We start from the raw sequence: 25,605 nt of genomic DNA, 5'->3' as shown, positions 1-25,605 counted from the left end.
TCATACTGTCTGCCCTTATTCATTCCCGTTGCCACCCCGCCACACAGGAAATGACAAACTCCTCCCCCCGCATGTGCGCGAGGTAGCCCTAGGAAAAGACAACAAAGGCCCCATTCATTCACACTCAGTCTCTAGCTGTCATATATAATGCACCGAAACCACAGCTCCCTTTCCACATCCAGGCCACACAGAACTTTCCATGGTTTACCCCAGATGCTTCACATGCCCTGGTTCATTCCATTGACAGCACATCGACCCTGGTATACCACATCGTTCCAATTCACTCTATTCCTTGCACGTCTTTCACCCTCCTGCATGTTCAGGCCACGATCACTCAGAATCTTTTTCACTCCATCTTTCCACTTTCAATTTGGTCTTCCACTTCTTCTCATTCCATCCACCTCTGACACATATATCCTCTTTGTCAATCTTTCCTCATGCATTCTCTCCATGAGACCAAACCATTTCAAAACACCATCTTCTGCTCTCTCAACCTCACTCTTTTGAATACCACACATCTCTCTTACCCTTTCATTACTGACTCTATCAAACCACCTCACACCATATATTGTCCTCAAACATCTCATTTCCAGCACATCCAACCTCCTCCGCACAACTCTATCTATAGCCCACATCTCGCAAACATATAATATTTTTGGAACCACTATTCCTTCAAACATACCCATTTTTGCTTTCCAAGATAACGTTCTCGACTTCAGCACATTTTTCAACACTCCCAGAACTTTTGCCCCCTCCCCCACCCTATGATTCACTTTCACTTCCATGGTTCCATCCGCTGCCAGATCCACTCCCGGATATCTAAAACACTTCACTTCCTCCAGTTTTTCTCCATTCAAACTTACCTCTCAATTGACTTGTTCCTCAACCCTATTGTACCTAATAACCTTGCTCTTATTCACATTTACTCTCAGCTTTCTTCTTTCACACACTTTACTAAACTCAGTCATCAGCTTCTGCAGTTTCTCACCCGAATCAGCCACCAGCGCTGTATCATCAGGGAACATCAACTGACTCACTTCCCAAGCTCTCTCATCCACAACAGACTGCATACTTGCCCCTCTCTCCAAAACTCTTGCATTCACCTCCCTAACAACCCCATCCATAAACAAATCAAACAACCATGGAGACATCACGCACCCCTGCCGCAAACCAACATTCACTGAGAACCAATCACTTTCCTCTCTTCATACACGTACACATACCTTACATCCTCAATAAAAACTTTTCACTGCTTCTAACAACTTAACTCCCACACCATATATTCTTAATACCTTCCACAGAGCATCTCTATCAACTCTATCATGTGTCTTCTCCACATCCATAAATGCTACCTACAAATCCATTTGCTTTTCTAAGTATTTCTCACATACATTTTTCAAAGTAAAGTGTTTTAGATATCTGGGAGTGGATCTGGCAGCGGATGGAACCATGGAAGCGGAAGTGAATCATAGGGTGAGGGAGGGGGCGAAAATCCTGGGAACCTTGAAGAATGTGTGGAAGTTGAGAACATTATCTCGGAAAGCAAAAATGGCTATGTTTGAAGGAATAGTGGTTCCAACAATGTTGTATGCTTGCGAGGCGTGGGCTATGGATAGAGTTGTGCACATGAGGGTGGATGTGCAGGAAATGAGATGTTTGAGGACAATATGTGGTGTGAGGTGGTTTGATCGAGTAAGTAATGTAAGGGTAAGAGAGATGTATGGAAATAAAAAGAGCGTGGTTGAGAGAACAGAAGAGGGTGTTTTGAAATGGTTTGGGCACATGGAGAGAATGAGTCAGGAAAGATTGACTAAGAGGATATATGTCTCGGAGGTGGAGGGAACGAGAAGTGGGAGACCAAACTGGAGGTGGAAAGATGGAGTGAAAAAGATTTTGAGTGAGCGGGGCCTGAACATACAGGAGGGTGAAAGGCGGGCAAGGAATAGAGTGAATTGGATTGATGTGGTATACCGGGGTCGACGTGTTGTCAATGGATTGATTCAGGGCATGTGAAGCGTCTGGGGTAAACCATGGAAAGTTCTGTGGGGCCTGGATGTGGAAAGGAAGCTCTGGTTTCGGGCATTATTGCATGAAAGCTAGAGACTGAGTGTGAACGAATGGGGCCTTTGTTGTCTTTTCCTAGCGCTACCTCGCACACACGAGGGGGGAGGGGGATGTTATTCCATGTGTGGCGAGGTGGCGATGGGAATGAATAAAGGCAGACAGTGTGAATTGTGTGCATGTGTATATATGTATGTGTCTGTGTGTGTATATATATGTGTACATTGAGATGTATGGGTATGTATATTTGCGTATGTGGACGTGTATAAATATACATGTGTATGGGGGTGGGTTGGGCCATTTCTTTCATCTGTTTCCTTGCGCTACCTTGCAAACGCAGGAGACAGCGACAAAGCAAAATAATAATAAGAAATTTTTCAAAGCAAACACCTGATCCACACATCCTCTACCACTTCTGAAACCACACTGCTCTTCCCCAATCTGATGCTCCGTACATGCCTTCACTCTCTCAATCAATACCCTCCCATATAATTTACCAGGAATACTCAACAAACTTATACCTCTATAATATGAGCACTCACTATTATCCCATTTGCCTTTGTACAATGGCACTATGCAAGCATTCTGTCAGTTCTCAGGCACCTCACCATGAGTCATATATACATTAAATAACCTTACTAACCAATCAACAATACAGTCACCCCCTTTTTTTAATAAATTTCACTGCAATACCATCCAAACCCACTGCCTTGCCGGCTTTCATCTTCTGCAAAGCTTTTACTACCTCTTCTCCGTTTACCAAATCATTCTCCCTAACCCTCTCACTTTGCACACCACCTCGACCCAATCACCCTATATCTGCCGCTCTATCATCAAACACATTCAACAAACCTTCAAAATACTCACTCCATCTCCTTCTCACATCACTTCTACTTGTTATCAACTCTCCATTAGCCCCCTTCAATTATGTTCCCATTTGTTCCCTTGTCTTACGCACTTTATTTACCAAAACATCTCTTTATTCTCCTTAAAATTTAATGATACTCTCTCACTCCAACTCACATTTGCCCTCTTTTTCACCTCTTGTACCTTTCTCTTGACCTCCTGTCTCTTTCTTTTATACAACTCCCACTCATTTGCATTATTTCCCTGCAAAACTCGACCAAATGCCTCTCTCTTCTCTTTCACTAATAATCTTACTTTTTCATCCCACCACTCACTACCCTTTCTAATCAACCCACCTCCCATGCTTCTCATGCCACAAGCATCTTTTGCGCAAGCCATCACTGCTTCCCTAAATACATCCCATTCCTCCCCCATTCCCCCTACGTCCTTTGTTCTCACCTTTTTCCATTCTGTAATCAGTCTCTCCTGGTACTTCCTTACACAAGTCTCCTTCCCAAGCTCACTTACTCTCATCACTCTCTTTACCCCAACATTCTCTCTTCTTTTCTGAAAACCTCTACAAATTTTCACCTTCGCCTCCACAAGATAATGATCAGACATCCCTCCAGTTGCACCTCTCAGCACATTAACATCCAAAAGTCTCTCTTTCGCGCACCTATCAATTAACACGTAATCCAATAACGCTCTCTGGCCATCTCTCCTACTTACATACATATACTTATGCATATCTCTCTTTTTAAACCAGATATTCCCAATCACCAGTCCTTTTTCAGCACATAAATCTACAAGCTCTTCACCATTTCCATTTACAACACTGAACACCCCATGTACACCAATTATTCACTCAACTGCCACAGTACTCACCTTTGCATTCAAATCACACATCACTATAACCCTGTCTTGTGCATCAAAACTACTTACACACTCACTCAGCTGCTCCCAAAACACTTGCCCCTCATGATCTTTCTTCTCATGCCCAGGTGTATATGCACCAATAATCACCCATCTCTCTCTATCCACTTTCAGTTTTAGCCATATCAATCTAGAGTTTACTTTCTTACACTGTATCACATACTCCCACCACTCCTCTTTCACCTTCCCTTGTTCTTGTCCTCTCACTAACCCCTGACTTTACTCCCAAGACATTCCCAAACCACTCTTCCCCTTTACCTTTGAGCTTCGTTTCACTCAGAGCCAAAATATCCAGGTTCCTTTCCTCAAACATACTAACTATCTCTCTTTTTTTCTCATCTTGTTACATCCACACACATTTAGACACCCCAATCTGAGTCTTCGAAGAGGATGAGCACAGTGACAAAGTGTAATAAAGAAAAAAAATAATCACATACTTCCACTTGCTTGCCCCCTTCCATTCCTGGCACCACCCTGCCCCATAGAAAACAGCATTGCTGTCCCCCACTTCAGTGAGGTAGTGTCACGAAAACAGACAAAAAAGGCCACATTCATTCACATTCATTCTCTAACTGTCATGTGTAATGCACTGAAACCACAGCTCCCTATCCACATCCAAGCCCCATAGACCTTTCCATGGTTTATCCTAATTCACTGACCAAGTCCTAAGGATGAACTACTTTGTTGGTTGTAGGTTGAGTGCCACACATCCAAGATTCAAACCCATGAGGTCGACCGCGTGCCTATGAATATGCTATGGTCAGCAATGATAACCAATACACCATGAAGGTACACTTAGTTGTAAGTAGTCATGCAATATGAGAAAGGAATTCAACATTAATGCATAAAAATCACTGCCACAGAGTTTGATTATCTCTGATTCTTTATCTTCAGTATTTGCCCTTAAAACCCAGAGATCAGTGTGTAACATGTTAGTCTCTGAAGCCAGAAACAAATATTCTAACATTATTCATCAAGGGATTCAGATCTAAATATTATGGATTCCCTTGCATGCAAAGCTAAGTGAGCATGACAAAGTTGACACTTTGCCAAGCATGCACTTAGTAATGATATTGAAAACAACATTAGGCTGTCAATCACGAGCCACAAAACTATAATTAGAACAGAACTAACAGACTTCTTTAAAGCAAATACATGAATTTAGATAAGCACAAGCAGAATCATCTTCCATCACAGTGAAATGTGTAAAGTAAAACACATAAAGAAAAAATAACAATCTCTTCTTTCAAAATAATTATCTTACAAGATAATCAGAAATTTTTAGAGTCAGTTTCTTCTCATTGTTAATAAGACTTGTTAAAGTGCAGTCATGGAGCTGCAGGAGTTCCGAGGAAATGGGTCCTGGAGTAACAACAGGACTCTTTCAAGAAAGGGGCCTGGGTAATTATGAATAAACAAATAATTCTAACCTTGGCATTCCAGTCACTGACAACTTGTGCAATTAGCTTCTTGATCAAAACAATTTGGTCTGTAATTGCTAACATTGTTGTGGTTACTTCTTGAGTAGTATTGGGTGTAGGAGGATGTAGCCTCCGTGCTTCTAATGTTGGAGATGTTAGCTGCAGCTGGAAAATGAACAGTAAAATCATATTCATTTCACAATACAGCTGTTATTCTTAGGTACAACATGTAATATTTCATAAAGAATATCCTACACAAAAACTGGAAACAACATATTAATCAACCCTTAAAAAATAGCTGAGAACAAATGATGTACTCTCCGCAAACAGCGGCTAACATCAATTGATGTGGAAACTTCTCCCACCTCTGTTTAGATATCCAGCTAACAAACTGTACCATTAGTAGCCCAGAGAGGTATCTGCCTTTGCTGATAAAATGTAGGAAAATTTCTGCTTTTCTCAGCAGCCCTACAATCACCATTAGGGGAGCTTGGTCATGATCTGACAGTCTCCCCACAGAAATACGAAAGCTTTTGAAAAACCTAAGTTATCAGAAGGAACATTAATGGGTGAGGAAAGTGAAGACTTATAGCATGAGATATATAAAGAGATAAGTGATTTACAAGGTCATTTTAGCAAGATTACATGAGGAGAGAGGCATGCAAGGGAAGTATGAAAGGGAGGCATCCCTACTTATCTCATGCTTGTGGAAGAATTACCTTACAACTGTGCCTATATTTCTCATTATGTAATCCTGATAGATGATAGGCAAATGTTTCCCAAGCCAAACTCTTAAGTATCCCTCCCACACATGCCAGCCACTTAATATACTCACATGCATTTGTAGTAAGATAGGTGCAATACTTCCATTTGTATCTACCTTATTCACCAATAACACTGTCAGTGCACAAAATTAGAATGTGTATGAAATGATTAGAAGAAGAGAGAAGAGGTAGTGAAAGGTTTGCTAAAGATGAAATCCCAGAAGGTGGCAGGTTTGGATGGTATTCCAGTGGAATTTAAAAAAAAAAGGGGGGTGACTGTGTTGCTGATTGGTTGGTAAGGATATTCAATGTACGATGGACCATGGTGAAGTGCCTCAGGATTGGCAGAATGCACTCATAATGCCATTATGCAAAAGCAAAGGGGATAAATGTTCAAACTACAGGGGTATAAGTTTGTTGAGTATTCCTGGGATATCATGTGGGAGGACACTGACTGAGAGGGAGAAGGCAAGTACAGAGCATCAGATTGGAGAAGAGCAGCGTGGTTTCAGAAGTGGTAGAGGATGTGTGGATCAGGTATTTGCTTTGAAGAATGTATGTGAGAAATACTTACAAAAACAAATGGATCTGTATGTAGCATTTATGGATCTGAAGAAGGCATATGATAGGGTTGATAGCTTTGTGAAAGGTTCTAAGAGAATATGGTGTGGGAGGTAACTTGCTAGAAGCAGTGAAAGGTTTTTATCAAGGATGTAAGACCTGTAAAAGTAGGAAGAGAGGAGAGTGATTGGTTCCCAGTGAATATCGGTCTGTGGCAGGGATAAGTGATGTCCCATGGTTGTTTAATTTGTTTATGGATGGGGTGGTTAGGGAGGTGAATGCATGACTTATGGTGAGAGGGGTGAATATGCAGTCTGTTGTGAATGAGAGGGCCTGGGAAGTGAGTCAGTTGTCATTTACCAATGATACAGCTCTAGCAGCTGATTCTGGTGAGAAACTGCAGAGGTTGGTGACTGAGTTTGGAAAAGTGTGTGAAAGGAGAAAGTTGAGAGTAAATGTGAATAAGAGCCAGGTTATTAAATTCAATAGGATTGAGGAACAAGTTAATTGGGAGGTGAGTTTGACTGGAGAAAAATTGGAAGAAGTGAAGAGTTTTAGGTATCTGAGAGTAGACTTAGCAGCAGATGGAATCATGGAAGCAGAAGTGAGTCACAGGGTGGGAGAGGGGGCAAAGGTTCTGGGGTCAATGAAGAATGTGTGGAAGGAAAGAACATTATCTCGCAAAGCAAAAATGGGTATGTTTGAAGGAAAAGTAGCTCCAACAATGTTATTTGGCCGCGAGGCATGGGCTGTAGATACAGTTGTACAGAGGAGGGTAGATGTAATGGAAATGAAATCGAGGACAATATGTGGTGTGAGATTGTTTGATTGAGTAAGTAATGAAAGGGTAAGAGAGATGTCTGGGAATAAAAAGAGTATGGTTGAGAGAGCAGAAGAGGGTGTTGCAATGGTTTTGACATATGGAGAGGATGAGTGAGGAGAGATTGACAAAGAGGATATATGTGTCAGGGGTAGAGGGAACAAGGAGAAGCAGGAGACCAAACTGGAGAAGGAAGGATGGAGTGAAAAATATTTTGAGTGATCGGGGCCTAAACATACAGGAGGGTGGGAGGCATGCAAGGAATAGAGTGAATTGGAACGATGTGGTATACTGGGGCCAACACGTTGTCAATGGAATGAACCAGGGCATGTGAAGCATCTGGGGTAAACTATGGAAAGATTTGTGAGGCATGGATGTGGATAGGGAGCTGTGATTTCAGTGAATTACACATGACTGCTAGAAACCGAGCATGAACGAATGTGGCCTTTAGAGACTAAGTGTGAATGAATGTGGCCTTTTTGTCTGTATTCCTGGTGCTACCTTGCTGAAGCAAGGGATAGCAATGCTGCTTTCTTGTGGGGCAGGATATTGACAGGAAGGGATGAAGGCAAGTAAGTATTCCTGTGAAATTATATGGGAGGGTATTGATTGAGAAGGTAAAGGCATGTACCAATCATCAGATCAGAGAGAACAGTGTGGTTTCAAAAGTGGTAGATCAGATGTTTCCTTTGAAGAATGTATGTGTGAAATACTTAGAAAAACAGATGGACTTGTATGTAGCTTTTATGGATCTAGAGAATGAATATGATAGGGATGATAGAGATGCTTTGTGGAGGGTTTTAGAGTATATGGTGTGGGAGGAAAGTTGCTAGAAGCAGTGAAATTTTTTTACCAAGAATGTAAGGTATGAGTATGAGTAGGAAGAAAGGAAAGTGATTGGTTCCCAGTGAATGTTGGTTTGCGGCAGGGGTGCGTGATGTCTCCATGATTGTTTAGTTTGTTTATGGATGGGGTTGTTAAGACGGTGAATGCAAGAGTTTTGGATAGAGGGGCAAGTATGCAGTCTGTTGGGGATAAGAGGGTTTGAGAAGTGAGTCTGTGGTTGTTTGCTGATGCTACAGCACTAGTTGCTCATTCAGGTGAGAAACAGCAGAAGTTGGTGACTGAGTTTGGTAAAGTGTGTGAAAGGAGAAAGCTGAGAGTAAATGTGAGTATGAGCAAGGTTATTAAGTTTAGTAGGGTTGAGGGAAAAGTTAACCGGGATGTAAGTTTGAATGAAGAAGAACTGGAAGAAGTGAAATGTTTTAGATATCTGGGAGTGAACTTAGCAGCAGATGGAACCAAGGAAGCGGAAGTGAGTCACAGGGTGGGGGAGGGGGCAAAGGTTCTACGAGCACTGAAAAATGTGTGGAAGGCAAGAACATTATCTCAGAGAGCAACAATAGGTATGTTTGAAGGAATAGTGGTTCCGACAATCTTATATGGTTGTGATGCATGGGCTATAAATATGGTTGTGCGGAGTAGAGTGGATGTATTGGAAATGAAATGTTTGAGGACAATATGTGGTGTGATGTGGTTTGTTTACGTAATGAAAGGGTAAGATAGATCTATGGGAATAAAAGGAGTATGGTTGAGAGAGCACAAGAGTGTGTGTTGAAATGGTTTGGACATATGGAGAGAATGAGTGAGGAAAGATTGATAATGAGGATATATGTGTCAGAGGTGGAGGGAACAAGGAGAAGTGGGAGACCAAACTGGAGGTGGAAGGATGGAGTTAAAAAGATTTTGAGCGATCAGGAGGGTGACAGGCGTGCAAGGAATAGAGTGAGAGGTATACCAGGGTCGATGTGAAGCATCTGGGATAAATCATGGAAAGGTCTGTGGGGCCTGGATGTGGAGAGAAAGATGTGGTTTTGGTGCATTACATATGACAGCTAGAGACTAAGCGTGAACGAATGTGGCCTTTGGTGTATTTTCCTAGCGCTACCTCGTGTGCATGCGGGGGGGTGCATTTCATGTGTGGCGGGGTGGTGGCGGGAATGGATGAAGGCAGCATGTCTGAATATGTACATGTGTATATATGTATATATCTGTGTATGTACAAAGGCAAAGGGGATAAGAGTGAGTGCTCAAATTACAGAGGTATAAGTTTGTTGAGTATTCCTGGTAAATTATATGGGAGGGTATTGATTGAGATGGTGAAGGCATGTACAGAGCATCAGATTGGGGAAGAGCAGTGTGGTTTCAGAAGTGGTAGAGGATGTGTGGATCAGGTGTTTGCTTTGAAGAATATATGTGAGAAATACTTAGAAAAGCAAATGGATTTGTATGTAGCATTTATGGATCTGGAGAAGGCATATGATAGAGTTGATAGAGATGCTCTGTGGAAGGTATTAAGAATATATGGTGTGGGAGGCAAGTTGTTAGAAGCAGTGAAAAGTTTTTATCGAGGATATAAGGCATGTGTACGTGTAGGAAGAGAGGAAAGTGATTGGTTCTCAGTGAATGCAGGTTTGCGGCAGGGGTGTGTGATGTCGCCATGGTTGTTTAATTTGTTTATGGATGGGGTTGTTAGGGAGGTGAATGCAAGAGTTTTGGAAAGAGGGGCAAGTATGAAGTCTGTTGGGGATAAGAGAGCTTGGGAAGTGAGTCAGGTGTTGTTCGCTGATGATACAGTGCTGGTGGCTGATTCATGTGAGAAACTGCACAAGCTGGTGACTGAGTTTGGTAAAGTGTGTGAAAGAAGAAAGTTAAGAGTAAATGTGAATAAGAGCCAGGTAATTAGGTACAGTAGGGTTGAGGGTCAAGTCAATTGGGAGGTAAGTTTGAATGGAGAAAAACTGGAGGAAGTAAAGTGTTTTAGATATCTGGGAGTGGATCTGGCAGCGGTTGGAACCATGGAAGCAGAAATGGATCATAGGGTGGGGGAGGGGGCGAAAATCCTGGGAGCCTTGAAGAATGTGTGGAAGTCGAGAACATTATCTCGGAAAGCAAAAATGGGTATGTTTGAAGGAATAGTGGTTCCAACAATGTTGTATGGTTGCGAGGCGTGGGCTATGGATAGAGTTGTGCGCAGGAGGAGGGATGTGCTGGAAATGAGATGTTTGAGGACAATGTGTGGTGTGAGGTGGTTTGATCGAGTAAGTAATGTAAGGATGAGAGAGATGTGTGGAAATAAAAAGAGCATGGTTGAGAGAGCAGAAGAGGGTGTTTTGAAATGGTTTGGGCACATGGAGAGAATGAGTGAGGAAAGATTAACGAAGAGGATATATGTGTCGGAGGTGGAGGGAACGAGGAGAAGTGGGAGACCAAATTGGAGGTGGAAAGATGGAGTGAAAAAGATTTTGTGTGATCGAGGCCTGAACATGCAGGAGGGTGAAAGGAGGGCAAGGAATAGAGTGAATTGGATCGATGTGGTATACCGGGGTTGACGTGCTGTCAGTGGATTGAATCAGGGCATGTGAAGCGTCTGGGGTAAACCATGGAAAGCTGTGTAGGTACTGTATATTTGCGTGTGTGGACGTATGTATATACATGTGTATGGGGGTGGGTTGGGCCATTACTTTCGTCTGTTTCCTTGCGCTACCTCGCAAACGCGGGAGACAGCGACAAAGCAAAAAAAAAAAAAAAAAATCTGTGTATGTATATGTATGTATACGTTGAAATGAATTGGTATGTACATGTGTGTGTGTGGGCGTTTATGTACATACATGTGTATGTGGGTGAGTTGGGCCATTCTTTTGTCTGTTTCCTTGTGCTACCTTGCTAACGCAGGTGACAGCGACAAATTATAATATATAAATAAATAAATAAATGATAATAATAATAATAATAACAATAATAAGAATAATAAGAATAATAATGATAATAAAAATATAGGGTGTTTTAGTCGAGGTGGTGTGCAAAGCGAGAGGGTTAGGGAGGATGATTTGGCAAACAGAGAAGAGGTAGTAAAAGTTTTGCGGAAGATGAAAGCCGGCAAGGCAGCGGGTTTGGATGGCATTGCAGTGGAATTTATTAAAAAAGGGGGTGAGTGTATTGTTGACTGGTTGGTAAGGTTATTTAATGTATGTATGATTCATAGTGAGGTGCCTGAGGATTGACAAAATGCTTGCATAGTGCCATTGTACAAAGGCAAAGGGGACAAAGGTGAGTGCTCAAATGACAGAGGTATAAGTTTATTGAGTATTCCTGGGAAATTATATGGGAGGGGATTGATTGAGAGGGAGAAGGCATGTACAGAACATCAGATTGGGGAAGAGTAGTGTGGTTTCAGAAGTGGTAGAGGATGTGTGGATCAGGTGTTTGCTTTGAAGAATGTATGTGAGAAATACTTAGAAAAGCAAATAGATTTGTATGTAGCATTTATAGATCTGAAGAAGGCATATGATAGAGTTGATAGAGATGCTCTGTGGAAGGTATTAAGAATATATGGTGCAGGAGGAAAGTTGTTAGAAGCAGTAAAAAGTTTTTATCGAGGATGTAAGGCATGTGTACGTGTGGGAAGAGAGGAAAGTGATTGGTTCTCAGTGAATGTAGGTTTGCAGCAGGGGTGTGTGATGTCTCCATGGTTGTTTAATTTGTTTATGGATGGGGTTGTTAGGGAGGTGAATGCAAGAGTTTTGGAAAGAGGGGCAAGTATGCAGTCTGTTGTGGATGAGAGAGCTTGGGAAGTGAGTCAGTTGTTGTTCGCTGATGATACAGCGCTGGTGGCTGATTCATGTGAGAAACTGCAGAAGCTGGTGACTGAGTTTGGTAAAGTGTGTGAAAGAAAGTTGAGAGTAAATGTGAAAAAGACCAAGGTTATTAGGTACAGTAGGGTTGAGGGTCAAGTCAATTGCGAGGTTCAATTGGGAGGTAAGTTTGAATGGAGAAAAACTGGAGGAAGTGAAGTGTTTTAGATATCTGGGAGTGGATTTGGCAGCGGATGGAACCATGGAAGCAGAAGTGAATCATAGGGTGGGGGATGGGGCGAAAATTTTGGGAGCCTTGAAGAATGTGTGGAAGTCGAGAACATTATCTCAGAAAGCAAAAATGGGTATGTTTGAAGGAATAGTGGTTCCAACGATGTTGTATGGTTGCGAGGCATGGGCTATGGACAGAGTTGTGCAAAGGAGGGTGGATATGCTGGAAATGAGATGTTTGAGGACAATATGTGGTGTGAGGTGGTTTGATCGAGTAAGTAATAATAGAGTAAGAGATGTGTGGTAATAAAAAGAGTGTGGTTGGGAGAGCAGAAGAGGGTGTTTTGAAATGGTTTGGGCACATGGAGAGAATGAGTGAGGAAAGATTGACCGAAGAGGATATATGTGTCAGAGGTGGAGGGAACGAGGAGAAGTGGGAGACCAAATTGGAAGTGGAAAGATGGAGTGAAAAAGATTTTGTGTGATCGAGGCCTGAACATGCAGGAGGGTGAAAGGAGGGCAAGGAATAGAGTGAATTGGATCGATGTGGTATACCGGGGTTGACGTGCTGTCAGTGGATTGAATCAGGGCATGTGAAGCGTCTGGGGTAAACCATGGAAAGCTGTGTAGGTACTGTATATTTGCGTGTGTGGACGTATGTATATACATGTGTATGGGGGTGGGTTGGGCCATTACTTTCGTCTGTTTCCTTGCGCTACCTCGCAAACGCGGGAGACAGCGACAAAGCAAAAAAAAAAAAAAAAAATCTGTGTATGTATATGTATGTATACGTTGAAATGAATTGGTATGTACATGTGTGTGTGTGGGCGTTTATGTACATACATGTGTATGTGGGTGAGTTGGGCCATTCTTTTGTCTGTTTCCTTGTGCTACCTTGCTAACGCAGGTGACAGCGACAAATTATAATATATAAATAAATAAATAAATGATAATAATAATAATAATAACAATAATAAGAATAATAAGAATAATAATGATAATAAAAATATAGGGTGTTTTAGTCGAGGTGGTGTGCAAAGCGAGAGGGTTAGGGAGGATGATTTGGCAAACAGAGAAGAGGTAGTAAAAGTTTTGCGGAAGATGAAAGCCGGCAAGGCAGCGGGTTTGGATGGCATTGCAGTGGAATTTATTAAAAAAGGGGGTGAGTGTATTGTTGACTGGTTGGTAAGGTTATTTAATGTATGTATGATTCATAGTGAGGTGCCTGAGGATTGACAAAATGCTTGCATAGTGCCATTGTACAAAGGCAAAGGGGACAAAGGTGAGTGCTCAAATGACAGAGGTATAAGTTTATTGAGTATTCCTGGGAAATTATATGGGAGGGGATTGATTGAGAGGGAGAAGGCATGTACAGAACATCAGATTGGGGAAGAGCAGTGTGGTTTCAGAAGTGGTAGAGGATGTGTGGATCAGGTGTTTGCTTTGAAGAATGTATGTGAGAAATACTTAGAAAAGCAAATAGATTTGTATGTAGCATTTATAGATCTGAAGAAGGCATATGATAGAGTTGATAGAGATGCTCTGTGGAAGGTATTAAGAATATATGGTGCAGGAGGAAAGTTGTTAGAAGCAGTAAAAAGTTTTTATCGAGGATGTAAGGCATGTGTACGTGTGGGAAGAGAGGAAAGTGATTGGTTCTCAGTGAATGTAGGTTTGCAGCAGGGGTGTGTGATGTCTCCATGGTTGTTTAATTTGTTTATGGATGGGGTTGTTAGGGAGGTGAATGCAAGAGTTTTGGAAAGAGGGGCAAGTATGCAGTCTGTTGTGGATGAGAGAGCTTGGGAAGTGAGTCAGTTGTTGTTTGCTGATGATACAGCGCTGGTGGCTGATTCATGTGAGAAACTGCAGAAGCTGGTGACTGAGTTTGGTAAAGTGTGTGAAAGAAAGTTGAGAGTAAATGTGAAAAAGACCAAGGTTATTAGGTACAGTAGGGTTGAGGGTCAAGTCAATTGCGAGGTTCAATTGGGAGGTAAGTTTGAATGGAGAAAAACTGGAGGAAGTGAAGTGTTTTAGATATCTGGGAATGGATTTGGCAGCGGATGGAACCATGGAAGCAGAAGTGAATCATAGGGTGGGGGATGGGGCGAAAATTTTGGGAGCCTTGAAGAATGTGTGGAAGTCGAGAACATTATCTCAGAAAGCAAAAATGGGTATGTTTGAAGGAATAGTGGTTCCAACGATGTTGTATGGTTGCGAGGCATGGGCTATGGACAGAGTTGTGCAAAGGAGGGTGGATATGCTGGAAATGAGATGTTTGAGGACAATATGTGGTGTGAGGTGGTTTGATCGAGTAAGTAATAATAGGGTAAGAGATGTGTGGTAATAAAAAGAGTGTGGTTGGGAGAGCAGAAGAGGGTGTTTTGAAATGGTTTGGTCACATGGAGAGAATGAGTGAGGAAAGATTGACCAAGAGGATATATGTGTCAGAGGTGGAGGGAATGAGGAGAAGTGGGACACCTGCAGAGACATGCAGGAGGGTGAAAGGCATGCAAGGAATAGAGTGAATTGGAACAATGTGGTATACCAGGGTCGACGTGCTGTCAATGGATTTAACCAGGGCATGTGAAGCGTCTGGGGTATACCATGGAAAGTTCTGTGGGGCCTGGATGTGGAAAGGGAGCTGTGGTTTCGGTGCATTATTACATGACAGCTAGAGACTGAGTGTGAATGAATGGGGCCTTTGTTGTCTTCCTAGTGCTACCTCGTGCACATGAGGGGGGTGGGGGTTGTTATTTCATGTGTGGCAGGGTGGCGACGGGAATGAATAAAGGCAGACAATATGAATTATGTACATGTGTATATATGTATATGTCTGTGTGTGTATATATATATGTATACGTTGAGACGTATAGGTATGTATATTTGCATGTGTGGATGTGTAAGTATATACATGTCTATGTGGGTGGGTTGGGCCATTCTTTTGTCCGTTTCCTTGTTCTACCTCGCTTTTGTGGGAGACAGTGACAAAGCAGCAAAATAAATAAATAAAAAAAATATTTTTTTTTTTATTATACTTTGTTGCTGTCTCCCGCGTTTGCGAGGTAGCGCAAGGAAACAGACGAAAGAAATGGCCCAACCCCCCCCATACACATGTATATACATACGTCTACACACGCAAATATACATACCTACACAGCTTTCCATGGTTTACCCCAGACGCTTCACATGCCTTGATTCAATCCACTGACAGCACGTCAACCCCGGTATACCACATCGCTCCAATTCACTCTATTCCTTGCCCTCCTTTCACCCTCCTGCATGTTCAGGCCCCGATCACACAAAATCTTTTTCACTCCATCTTTCCACCTCCAATTTGGTCTCCCTCTTCTCCTCGTTCCCTCCACCTCCGACACATATATCCTCTTGGTCAATCTTTCCTCACTCATTCTCTCCATGTGCCCAAACCACTTCAAAACACCCTCTTCTGCTCTCTCAACCACGCTCTTTTTATTTCCACACATCTCTCTTACCCTGATGTTACTCACTCGATCAAACCACCTCACACCACATATTGTCCTCAAACATCTCATTTCCAGCACATCCATCCTCCTGCGCACAACTCTATCCATAGCCCACGCCTCGCAACCATACAACATTGTTGGAACCACTATTCCTTCAAACATACCCATTTTTGCTTTCCAAGATAATGTTCTCGACTTCCACACATTCTTCAAGGCCCCCAGAATTTTCGCCCCCTCCCCCACCCTATGATCCACTTCCGCTTCCATGGTTCCATCCGCTGCCAGATCCACTCCCAGATATCTAAAACACTTCACTTCCTCCAGTTTTTCTCCATTCAAACTCACCTCCCAATTGACTTGACCCTCAACCCTACTGTACCTAATAACCTTGCTCTTATTCACATTTACTCATAACTTTCTTCTTCCACACACTTTTCCAAACTCAGTCACCAGCTTCTGCAGTTTCTCACATGAATCAGCCACCAGCGCTGTATCATCAGCGAACAACAACTGACTCACTTCCCAAGCTCTCTCATCCCCAACAGACTTCATACTTGCCCCTCTTTCCAAAACTCTTGCATTTACCTCCCTAACAACCCCATCCATAAACAAATTAAATAACCATGGAGACATCACACACCCCTGCCGCAAACCTACATTCACTGAGAACCAATCACTTTAATAATAATGGCCAGGGAGCATTGTTGGATTACACGTTAATTGATAGGCACGTGAAAGAGAATCTTTTGGATGTTAACGTGCTGAGAGGTGCAACTGGAGGGATGTCTGATCATTATCTTGTGGAGGCGAAGGTGAAGATTTGTAGAGGTTTTCAGAAAAGAAGAGAGAATGTTGGGGTGAAGAGAGTGGTGAGAGTATGTGAGCTTGGGAAGGAGACTTGTGTGAGGAAGTACCAGGAGAAACTGAGTGCAGAATGAATAAAGGTGAGAACAAAGGATGTGAGGGGAGTGGGGGAGGAATGGGATGTATTTTGGTAAGAAGTGATGGCTTGCGCAAAAGATGCTCGCGGCATGAGAAGCGTGGGAGGTGGGCAGATTAGAAAGGGTAGTGAATGGTGGGATGAGGAAGTATGACTATTAGTGAAAGAGAAGAGAGAGGCATTTAGATGATTTTTGCAGGGAAATAGTGCAAATGACTGGGAGAAGTATAAAAGAAAGAGGCAGGAGGTCAAGAGAAAGGTGCAAGAAATGCAAAAGAAGGGAAATGAGAGTTGGGGTGAGAGAGTATCATTAAATTTTAGGGAGAATAAAAAGATGTTTTGGAAGGAGGTAAATAAAGTGTGTAAGACAAGAGAACAAATGGGAACATCGGTGAAGGGGGTAATGGGGAGGTAATAACAAGTAGTGATGATGTGAGAAGAAGATGGAGTGAGTATTTTGAAGGTTTGTTGAATGAGTTAGATGATAGAGTGGCAGATATAGGGTGTTTTGCTCGAGGTGGTGTGCGAAGTGAGAGGGTCAGGGTGAATGGTTTAGTAAACAGAGAAGAGGTAGTGAAAGCTTTGTGGAAGATGAAAGCTCGTAAGGCAGCGGGTTTGGATGGTATTGCAGTGGAATTTATTAAAAAAGGGGGTGACTGTGATGTTGACTTGTTGGTGAGGATATTCAACGTGTGCATGGCTCATGGTGAAATGCCTGAGGATTGGTGGAATTCATGCATAGTGCCACTGTACAAAGGCAAAGGAGATGAAGGCGAGTGTTCAAATTACAGAGGTATAAGTTTATTGAGTATTCCTAGGAAATTATATGGGAGGGTATTGATTGAGAGGATGAAGGCATGTACAGAGCATCAGATTGGGGAAGAGCAGTGTAGTTTCAGAAGAGATAGGGGATGTGTGGATCAGGTGTTTGCTTTGAAGAATGTTTGTGAGAAATACTTGGAAAAACAAATGGATTTGTAAGTAGCATTTATGTTTTGGCTCTGAGTGAAACGAAGCTCAGGGGCAAAGGGGAAGAGTGGTTTGGGAATGTCTGGGGAGTAAAGTCAGGGGTTAGTGAGAGGACAAGAGCAAGGGAAGGAGTAGCAATACTCCTGAAACAGGAGTTGTGGGAGTATGTGATAGAGTGTAAGAAAGTAAATTCTCGATTAATATGGGTAAAACTGAAAGTTGATGGAGAGAGGTGGGTGATTATTGGTGCATATGCACCTGGGCATGAGAAGAAAGATCATGAGAGGCAAGTGTTTTGGGAGCAGCTGAATGAGTGTGTTAGTGGTTTTGATGCATGAGACCGGGTCATAGTGATGGGTGATTTGAATGCAAAGCTGAGTAATGTGGCAGTTGAGGGAATAATTGGTATACATGGGGTGTTCAGTGTTGTAAATGGAAATGGTGAAGAGCTTGTGGATTTATGTGCTGAGAAAGGACTGATGACTGGGAATACCTGGTTTAAAAAGCGAGATATACATAAGTATACTTATGTAAGTAGGAGAGATGGCCAGAGAGCATTATTGGATTGCGTGTTAATTGACAGGCATGCGAAAGAGAGACTTTTGGATGTTAATGTGCTGAGAGGTGCAACTGGAGGGATGTCTGATCATTATCTTGTGGAGGCTAAGGTGAAGATTTGTATGGGTTTTCAGAAAAGAAGAGTGAATGTTGGGGTGAAGAGGGTGGTGAGAGTAAGTGAGCTTGAGAAGGAGACCTGTGTGAGGAAGTACCAGGAGAGACTGAGTACAGAATGGAAAAAGGTGAGAACAATGGAAGTAAGGGGAGTGGGGGAGGAATGGGATGTATTTAGGGAATCAGTGATGGATTGCGCAAAAGATGCTTGTGGCATGAGAAGAGTGGGAGGTGGGTTGATTAGAAAGGGTAGTGAGTGGTGGGATGAAGAAGTAAGAGTATTAGTGAAAGAGAAGAGAGAGGCATTTGGACGATTTTTGCAGGGAAAAAATGCAATTGAGTGGGAGATGTATAAAAGAAAGAGACATGAGGTCAAGAGTAAGGTGCAAGAGGTGAAAAAAAGGGCAAATGAGAGTTGGGGTGAGAGAGTATCATTAAATTTTAGGGAGAATAAAAAGATGTTCTGGAAGGAGGTAAATAAAGTGTGTAAGACAAGGGAGCAAATGGGAACTTCGGTGAAGGGCGCAAGTGGGGAGGTGATAACAAGTAGTGGTGATGTGAGAAGGAGATGGAGTGAGTATTTTGAAGGTTTGTTGAATGTGTTTGATGATAGAGTGGCAGATATAGGGTGTTTTGGTCGAGGTGGTGTGCAAAGTGAGAGGGTTAGGGAAAATGATTTGGTAAAGAGAGAAGAGGTAGTGAAAGCTTTGCGGAAGATGAAAGCCGGCAAGGCAGCAGGTTTGGATGGTATTGCAGTGGAATTTATTAAAAAAGGGGGTGACTGTATTGTTGACTGGTTGGTAAGGTTATTTAATGTATGTATGACTCATGGTGAGGTGCCTGAGGATTGGCGGAATGCGTGCATAGTGCCATTGTACAAAGGCAAAGGGGATAAGAGTGAGTGCTCAAATTACAGAGGTATAAGTTTGTTGAGTATTCCTGGGAAATTATATGGGAGGATATTGATTGAGAGGGTGAAGGCATGTACAGAGCATCAGATTGGGGAAGAGCAGTGTGGTTTCAGAAGTGGTAGAGGATGTGTGGATCAGGTGTTTGCTTTGAAGAATGTATGTGAGAAATACTTAGAAAAGCAAATGGATTTGTATGTAGCATTTATGGATCTGGAGAAGGCATATGATAGAGTTGATAGAGATGCTCTGTGGAAGGTATTAAGAATATATGGTGTGGGAGGAAAGTTGTTAGAAGCAGTGAAAAGTTTTTATCGAGGATGTAAGGCATGTGTACGTGTAGGAAGAGAGGAAAGTGATTGGTTCTCAGTGAATGTAGGTTTGCGGCAGGGGTGTGTGATGTCTCCATGGTTGTTTAATTTGTTTATGGATGGGGTTGTTAGGGAGGTGAATGCAAGAGTTTTGGAAAGAGGGGCAAGTATGAAGTCTGTTGGGGATGAGAGAGCTTGGGAAGTGAGTCAGTTGTTGTTCGCTGATGATACAGCGCTGGTGGCTGATTCATGTGAGAAACTGCACAAGCTGGTGACTGAGTTTGGAAAAGTGTGTGGAAGAAGAAAGTTATGAGTAAATGTGAATAAGAGCAAGGTTATTAGGTACAGTAGGGTTGAGGGTCAAGTCAATTGGGAGGTGAGTTTGAATGGAGAAAAACTGGAGGAAGTGAAGTGTTTTAGATATCTGGGAGTGGATCTGGCAGCGGATGGAACCATGGAAGCGGAAGTGGATCATAGGGTGGGGGAGGGGGCGAAAATCCTGGGGGCCTTGAAGAATGTGTGGAAGTCGAGAACATTATCTCGGAAAGCAAAAATGGGTATGTTTGAAGGAATAGTGGTTCCAACAATGTTGTATGGTTGCGAGGCGTGGGCTATGGATAGAGTTGTGCGCAGGAGGATGGATGTGCTGGAAATGAGATGTTTGAGGACAATGTGTGGTGTGAGGTGGTTTGATCGAGTGAGTAACGTAAGGGTAAGAGAGATGTGTCGAAATAGGAAGAGCGTGATTGAGAGAGCAGAAGAGGGTGTTTTGAAGTGGTTTGGGCACATGGAGAGGATGAGTGAGGAAAGATTGACCAAGAGGATATATGTGTCGGAGGTGGAGGGAACAAGGAGAAGAGGGAGACCAAATTGGAGGTGGAAAGATGGAGTGAAAAAGATTTTGTGTGATCGGGGCCTGAACATGCAGGATGGTGAAAGGAGGGCAAGGAATAGAGTGAATTGGAGCAATTTGGTATACCGGGGTTGACTTGCTGTCAGTGGATTGAAGCAGGGCATGTGAAGCGTCTGGGGTAAACCATGGAAAGCTGTGTAGGTATGTATATTTGTGTGTGTGGACGTATGTATATACATGTGTATGGGGGGGGTTGGGCCATTTCTTTCATCTGTTTCCTTGCGCTACCTTGCAAACGCGGGAGACAGCGACAAAGTATGATAAAAAAAATAATAATATTTATGGATCTGGAGAAAGCATATAATAGAGTTGACAGAGATGCTCTGTGGAAGGTATTAAGAGTATATGATGTGGGAGGAAAGTTGTTAGAAGTAGTGAAAAGTTTTCATCGAGGATGTAAAGCATGTGTACGAGTGGGAAGAGAGGAAAGTGACTGGTTCTCAGTGAATGTCGGTCTGCGGCAGGGGTGCGTGTTGTCTCCATGGTTGTTTAATTTGTTTATGGATGGGGTTGTTAGGGAGGTGAATGCAAGAGTTTTGGAGAGAAGGGTAAGTATGTAGTCTGTTGTGGATGAGAGGGATTGGAAAGTGAGTCAGTTGTTGTTCACTGATGGTACAATGCTGGTGGCTGATTCGTGTGAGAAACTGCAGAAGCTGGTGACTGAGTTTAGTAAAGTGTGTGAAAGAAGAAGGCTGAGAGTAAATGTGAATAAGAGCAAGGTTATCAGGTACATTAGGGTTGAGGGACAAGTCAATTGGGAGGTAAGTTTGAATGGAGAAAAACTGGAGGAAGTGAAGTGTTTTAGATATCTGGGAGTGGATTTGGCAGTGGATGGAACCATGGAAGTGGAAGTGAGTCACAGGGTGGGGGAGAGGGCGAAAGTTCTGGGAGTGTTGAAAAATGTGTGGATGACGAGAACGTTATCTCGGAAAGCAAAAATGGGTATGTTTGAAGAAATAGTGGTTCCAACAGTTTTATATGGTTGCAAGGTGTGGGCTATAGATAGGGTTGTGCAGAGGAGGGTGGATGTGTTGGAAATGAGATGTTTGAGGACAATATGCGGTGTGAGGCGGTTTGATAGAGTAAGTAATGAAAGGGTAAGAGAGATGTGTGGTAATAAAAAGAGTGTGGTTGAGAGAGAAGAAGAGAGTGTACTGAAATGGTTTGGTCACATGGAGAAAATGAGTGAGGAAAGATTGACAAAGAGGATATATGTGTTAGAGGTGGAAGGAACGAGGAGAAGTGGGGGACCAAATTGGGGTTGGAAGGATGAAGTGAAAAAGATTTTGAGTGTTCAGGGCCTGAACATGCAGGAGGGTGAAAGGCATGAAAGGAATAGAGTGAATTGGAATGATGTGGTATACCTGGGTCGACGTGCTGTCAATGGATTGAACCAGGGCATGTGATGTGTCTGGGGTAAACCATGGAAAGTTTTGTGGGGCCTCAATGTGGAAAGGGAGCTGTGATTTCAGTGCATTATACATGACAGCTAGAGACTGAGTGTGAACGACTGTGGCCTTTGATGTCTTTTCCTAGTGCTACCTCACATGCATGTGGAGAGGGGGTTTGTTATTTCATGTGTGACGGGGTGGCGACATGTGTGTATATGTATATGTCTGTGTATGTATATATATGTATACGTTGAAATGTATAATTATGTATATGTGTGTGTGTGTGTGGACATGATGGATATACATGTGTATGTGGGTGGGTTGGGCTATTCTTTTGTATGTTGCCTTGCGGTACCTCACTAACGTGGGAGACAGCGACAAAGTATAATAAATATATAGATAAATAAATAAATAATGATAATAATAATAATAACAAATATGTATATTATTAATGATATATACTTATGTATATTATTAATGATATATACTGAGGTGAATGTGCTGTCAATGTACTGAACTGGGGCATGTGAAATGTCTGGGGTGGGCACGGAGGGGTCTGTGGGGCCTGGTTGTGGACGGGGAGCGGTGGTCTCGGTGCATTACACACAACAGCTGGAGACTGAGTGAGAAGGAATGTGGCCTTTTTTGTCTGTTTTCCTGGCGCTACCTTGCTCAAGTGGGGGGTAGCGATGCTGTTTCCTGTGTGGCTGGGTGGTGCCGGGGTGGATGAAGGCAGGCAAGTGTGAATATGCACATGAATATATATGTATTATCCCTGGGACAGGGGAGAAAGAATACTTCCCACGTATTCCCTGCGTGCTGTAGAAGGCGACTTAAAGGGGAGGAAGCGGGAGGCTGGAAATCCTCCCCTCTTGTTTTTGATTTCCCAAAAGAAGGTACAGAGGAGGGGGCCAAGTGAGGATTTCCCTCAAAGGCTCAGTCTTCTGTTCTTAACGCTACCTCGCTAATGCGGGAAATGGTGAATAGTATGAAAAAAAAAATAATAATAATAATAACAATAACAATAATAATAACAATAATAATAATAATAATAATAATAATAATAATAATAATAATGATAATAATAATAATAATAACAATAATAATAAAAATGAAATCAGAGTAGAGTGTTCATTATAAAGAAGAAAGTAAATCCTTGAATATCCTCCCAACCCAAGCCAACCAATTTCCTTCACTCCAAATGTTAGTGTGAAAGGTGTAATATTTCTAGATATATTCATGTTACATATATACCACTAATAATACCTTTGTATGTTATTAGAGTTAGAAAACAAGCACAATAGAAACAAAAACTCATGTGTTTGTCTTCCAGTGGTATCAGGAGTTATCAAGCATGTCACTCACATCCCGAATTCTTACATATGAATGAAGCAGGCCAACAAAAAGACTGCAATATAATTTTCTGTGTATATCCTGTTACTTCTGAATGCTTAATCCATCAATACATAGATAAAAACTTTTTATCTTTTACTTCTATTTATCTGGCACTGAGCGATGGAATTTTTGTATCATGATGGCTGTATAGAGGTTAAATGCTGAGATATTACAGAAATACTCATAACTAGTATAATCTTAAAAAGTAAAGAAATAAGCATGGAACTCTGATGCTCAACAAGTTAGATAATAGGTACCTGTATACTCTCAATCTTCTCTCTGAAGATGGCACGTTGCTTATTCTGATGTTCACTGATTTCTACAATGAGCGGCTCCCAGCGACTTCCACATTCAGAAGAAAGTGTTGTAACTCGTTCAAGAATAGTTGAGAAGACAGAATAGCCCTGCGGTCATAAAGAATCACTTATTTCAATCATCTTCCACAAAGAATACTCTGGAGAGAACACTGGTTTACTTTAGTGGGAAAAGTCTATACTTGTCCCATTAAACATCACAAATCAACTTGATTATATACAGTTTTATAAACATGAGATTCCATTTCATATATTTCTAACACATCACTTAGGGTGGAAAAGGATAATGTAACGAACCTATGGATGTAAGCAAGCATTTGCCTACATCATCCATAGTCCAAACATTCATTTATTCCATTCTGCACGCAAGATGATGCTTCCAATTACAGGTTTTGTATTGTCAGCACAAAGTTATCACATGCAATAATTGTGGCTTAACACAGATCTCATAATGATTGCTGAGTCATGGTAAAAAATGCAACAAAAATCTTTTATCATCAGAAATGTTACTGTATCCTGCACAATCAGCTATATTTTCCCAATTAACAGGCTAAGGTTAATATTGGCAACCCAGGGTAAGAGGGAACTGCAAAAAACTTGGAAGCCTTTTCATTTGAACCTATATTCTAAATGTAATTGTTATATGTTCTCATTCCCGTCATTAGAGCTGATGGCAACTCCTCCACTTTTCTCATATAAAAAAAAAATTTACAATACAACTGCTCTACATTTCTAAATTGACAATGAAACTAAATCTTTGGTCTATACACATCATGGTCAGCTTTCACTGATTCCTATATGCATTCCTTTATACAACATGATCTTGGAAAACCTAATCCCTCAATCATAACAACTCCTAACACCACTTCCTAACTCTTCTATTTCTCAGTGCTTTCAGCCTTCTGATATATTTATTCATGTTAAATGTACTAAAATACACTCTAATAGTCATTCTCTCCATAACTCCATATTCCCTTATGCTCCTTATTTTTTCTATACATATTTGCCATTCCTCGCATTAGCACGGTAGCTTCAAGAACAGAAAACTGAGCCTATGAGGGAAAAATCCTCACTTGGCCCTCTTCTTCATTCCTTCTATTGTAAAGATAAAAACAGGAGGGGAGGATTTCCAGCCCTCCACTCTCACCCCTTTTCGTCGCCTTCTACGACATGCAGGGAATACATAGATAGTATTCTTTCTCCCCTTTTCCCACATAATGTATCAAACCAAATCTGTCACCTATACTTCTCATACAAACCTATGTTTCAAGGGTATATCATGGTATGGACTCAGTATTCTCATACTGCCTTACATATCTTCCTTTCATACCTCATATGGGGAAAGGGAAGGGGAGAAAGAAATCTGCCTCTGTATTCCATGCAAGTCAGAAGGTGACTAGAGAGGGTAAGAGTGGGAAACTGGAACCTCCTTTCTTGTATTTCAATTTCTAAAAGATGAAATAGAAGAAGAAGCTAAGCAGGGAGTGTTTATCCTCCTCGTAATCTCAGCCTGGGGTGCCAGAATGTGTGGATTACCCAAGATGAGAAGAGACAGCTATAATGTTTGAAGGACAGTACCTGGATATTCTGGCTCTGAATGAAACAAAGCTCATTGGTTAAGGGGAAGAATTGTATGGAAATTTCTTGGAATAAAGTCAGGAGGTAGTGTGAGGGCAAGAGATAAGGAAGGGGTAGCATTACTAATAAAGTAGTTGTTGTGAGAGTGTGCGGAAGTGTAAGGAAGTGAGCTTCCACACTGATGCAGGGAATTATGAGAGTGGATTTCAAGAGATGGGTGATTATCAGTGCTTATGTATTTGGCCATGAAGAGGAAGATCATGACAGGCAAGTGTTTTGGTGAGTAATTTGGCAGCTGAATTCACAACTGGAGGGGCATGGGGTATTAAGTATTCAATAAAGTGAACAGAAATGGTGAACAGTCTGAAGAGTTGTGTACTGACAAAGGGTTGTTGATTGGGAATACAAGGTTTGAAAAGAGGGATATACACAAGTAAATGTGTGGAAATATGAAAGATGGT

At 42.0% G+C, this 25,605-nt stretch overlaps 1 protein-coding gene across 4 annotated transcripts in view; it reads right to left on the bottom strand.

Moving 5' to 3' along the window:
- The window catches only part of fab1 (fab1 kinase), a 1,098,541-nt gene that overhangs the window by 234,527 nt on the left and 838,409 nt on the right, over positions 1–25,605 (bottom strand). For all 4 annotated transcript variants that reach the window (XM_071675364.1, XM_071675510.1, XM_071675419.1 and 1 more), the window contains exons 20-21: positions 23,510–23,656; positions 5,271–5,426 (exon numbers count right to left, since the gene is read on the bottom strand). In XM_071675364.1, the coding sequence (XP_071531465.1) occupies positions 5,271–5,426; positions 23,510–23,656 (303 nt within the window). The remainder of the gene's footprint in view (positions 1–5,270; positions 5,427–23,509; positions 23,657–25,605) is intronic.

This window comes from Panulirus ornatus, chromosome 1 (assembly GCF_036320965.1).
Source record: "Panulirus ornatus isolate Po-2019 chromosome 1, ASM3632096v1, whole genome shotgun sequence".
Lineage (NCBI taxonomy): Eukaryota > Metazoa > Arthropoda > Malacostraca > Decapoda > Palinuridae > Panulirus > Panulirus ornatus.
The sequence above is the reverse complement of the archived record's forward strand: the minus strand, read 5'-3'. Positions and strand labels throughout refer to the sequence as shown.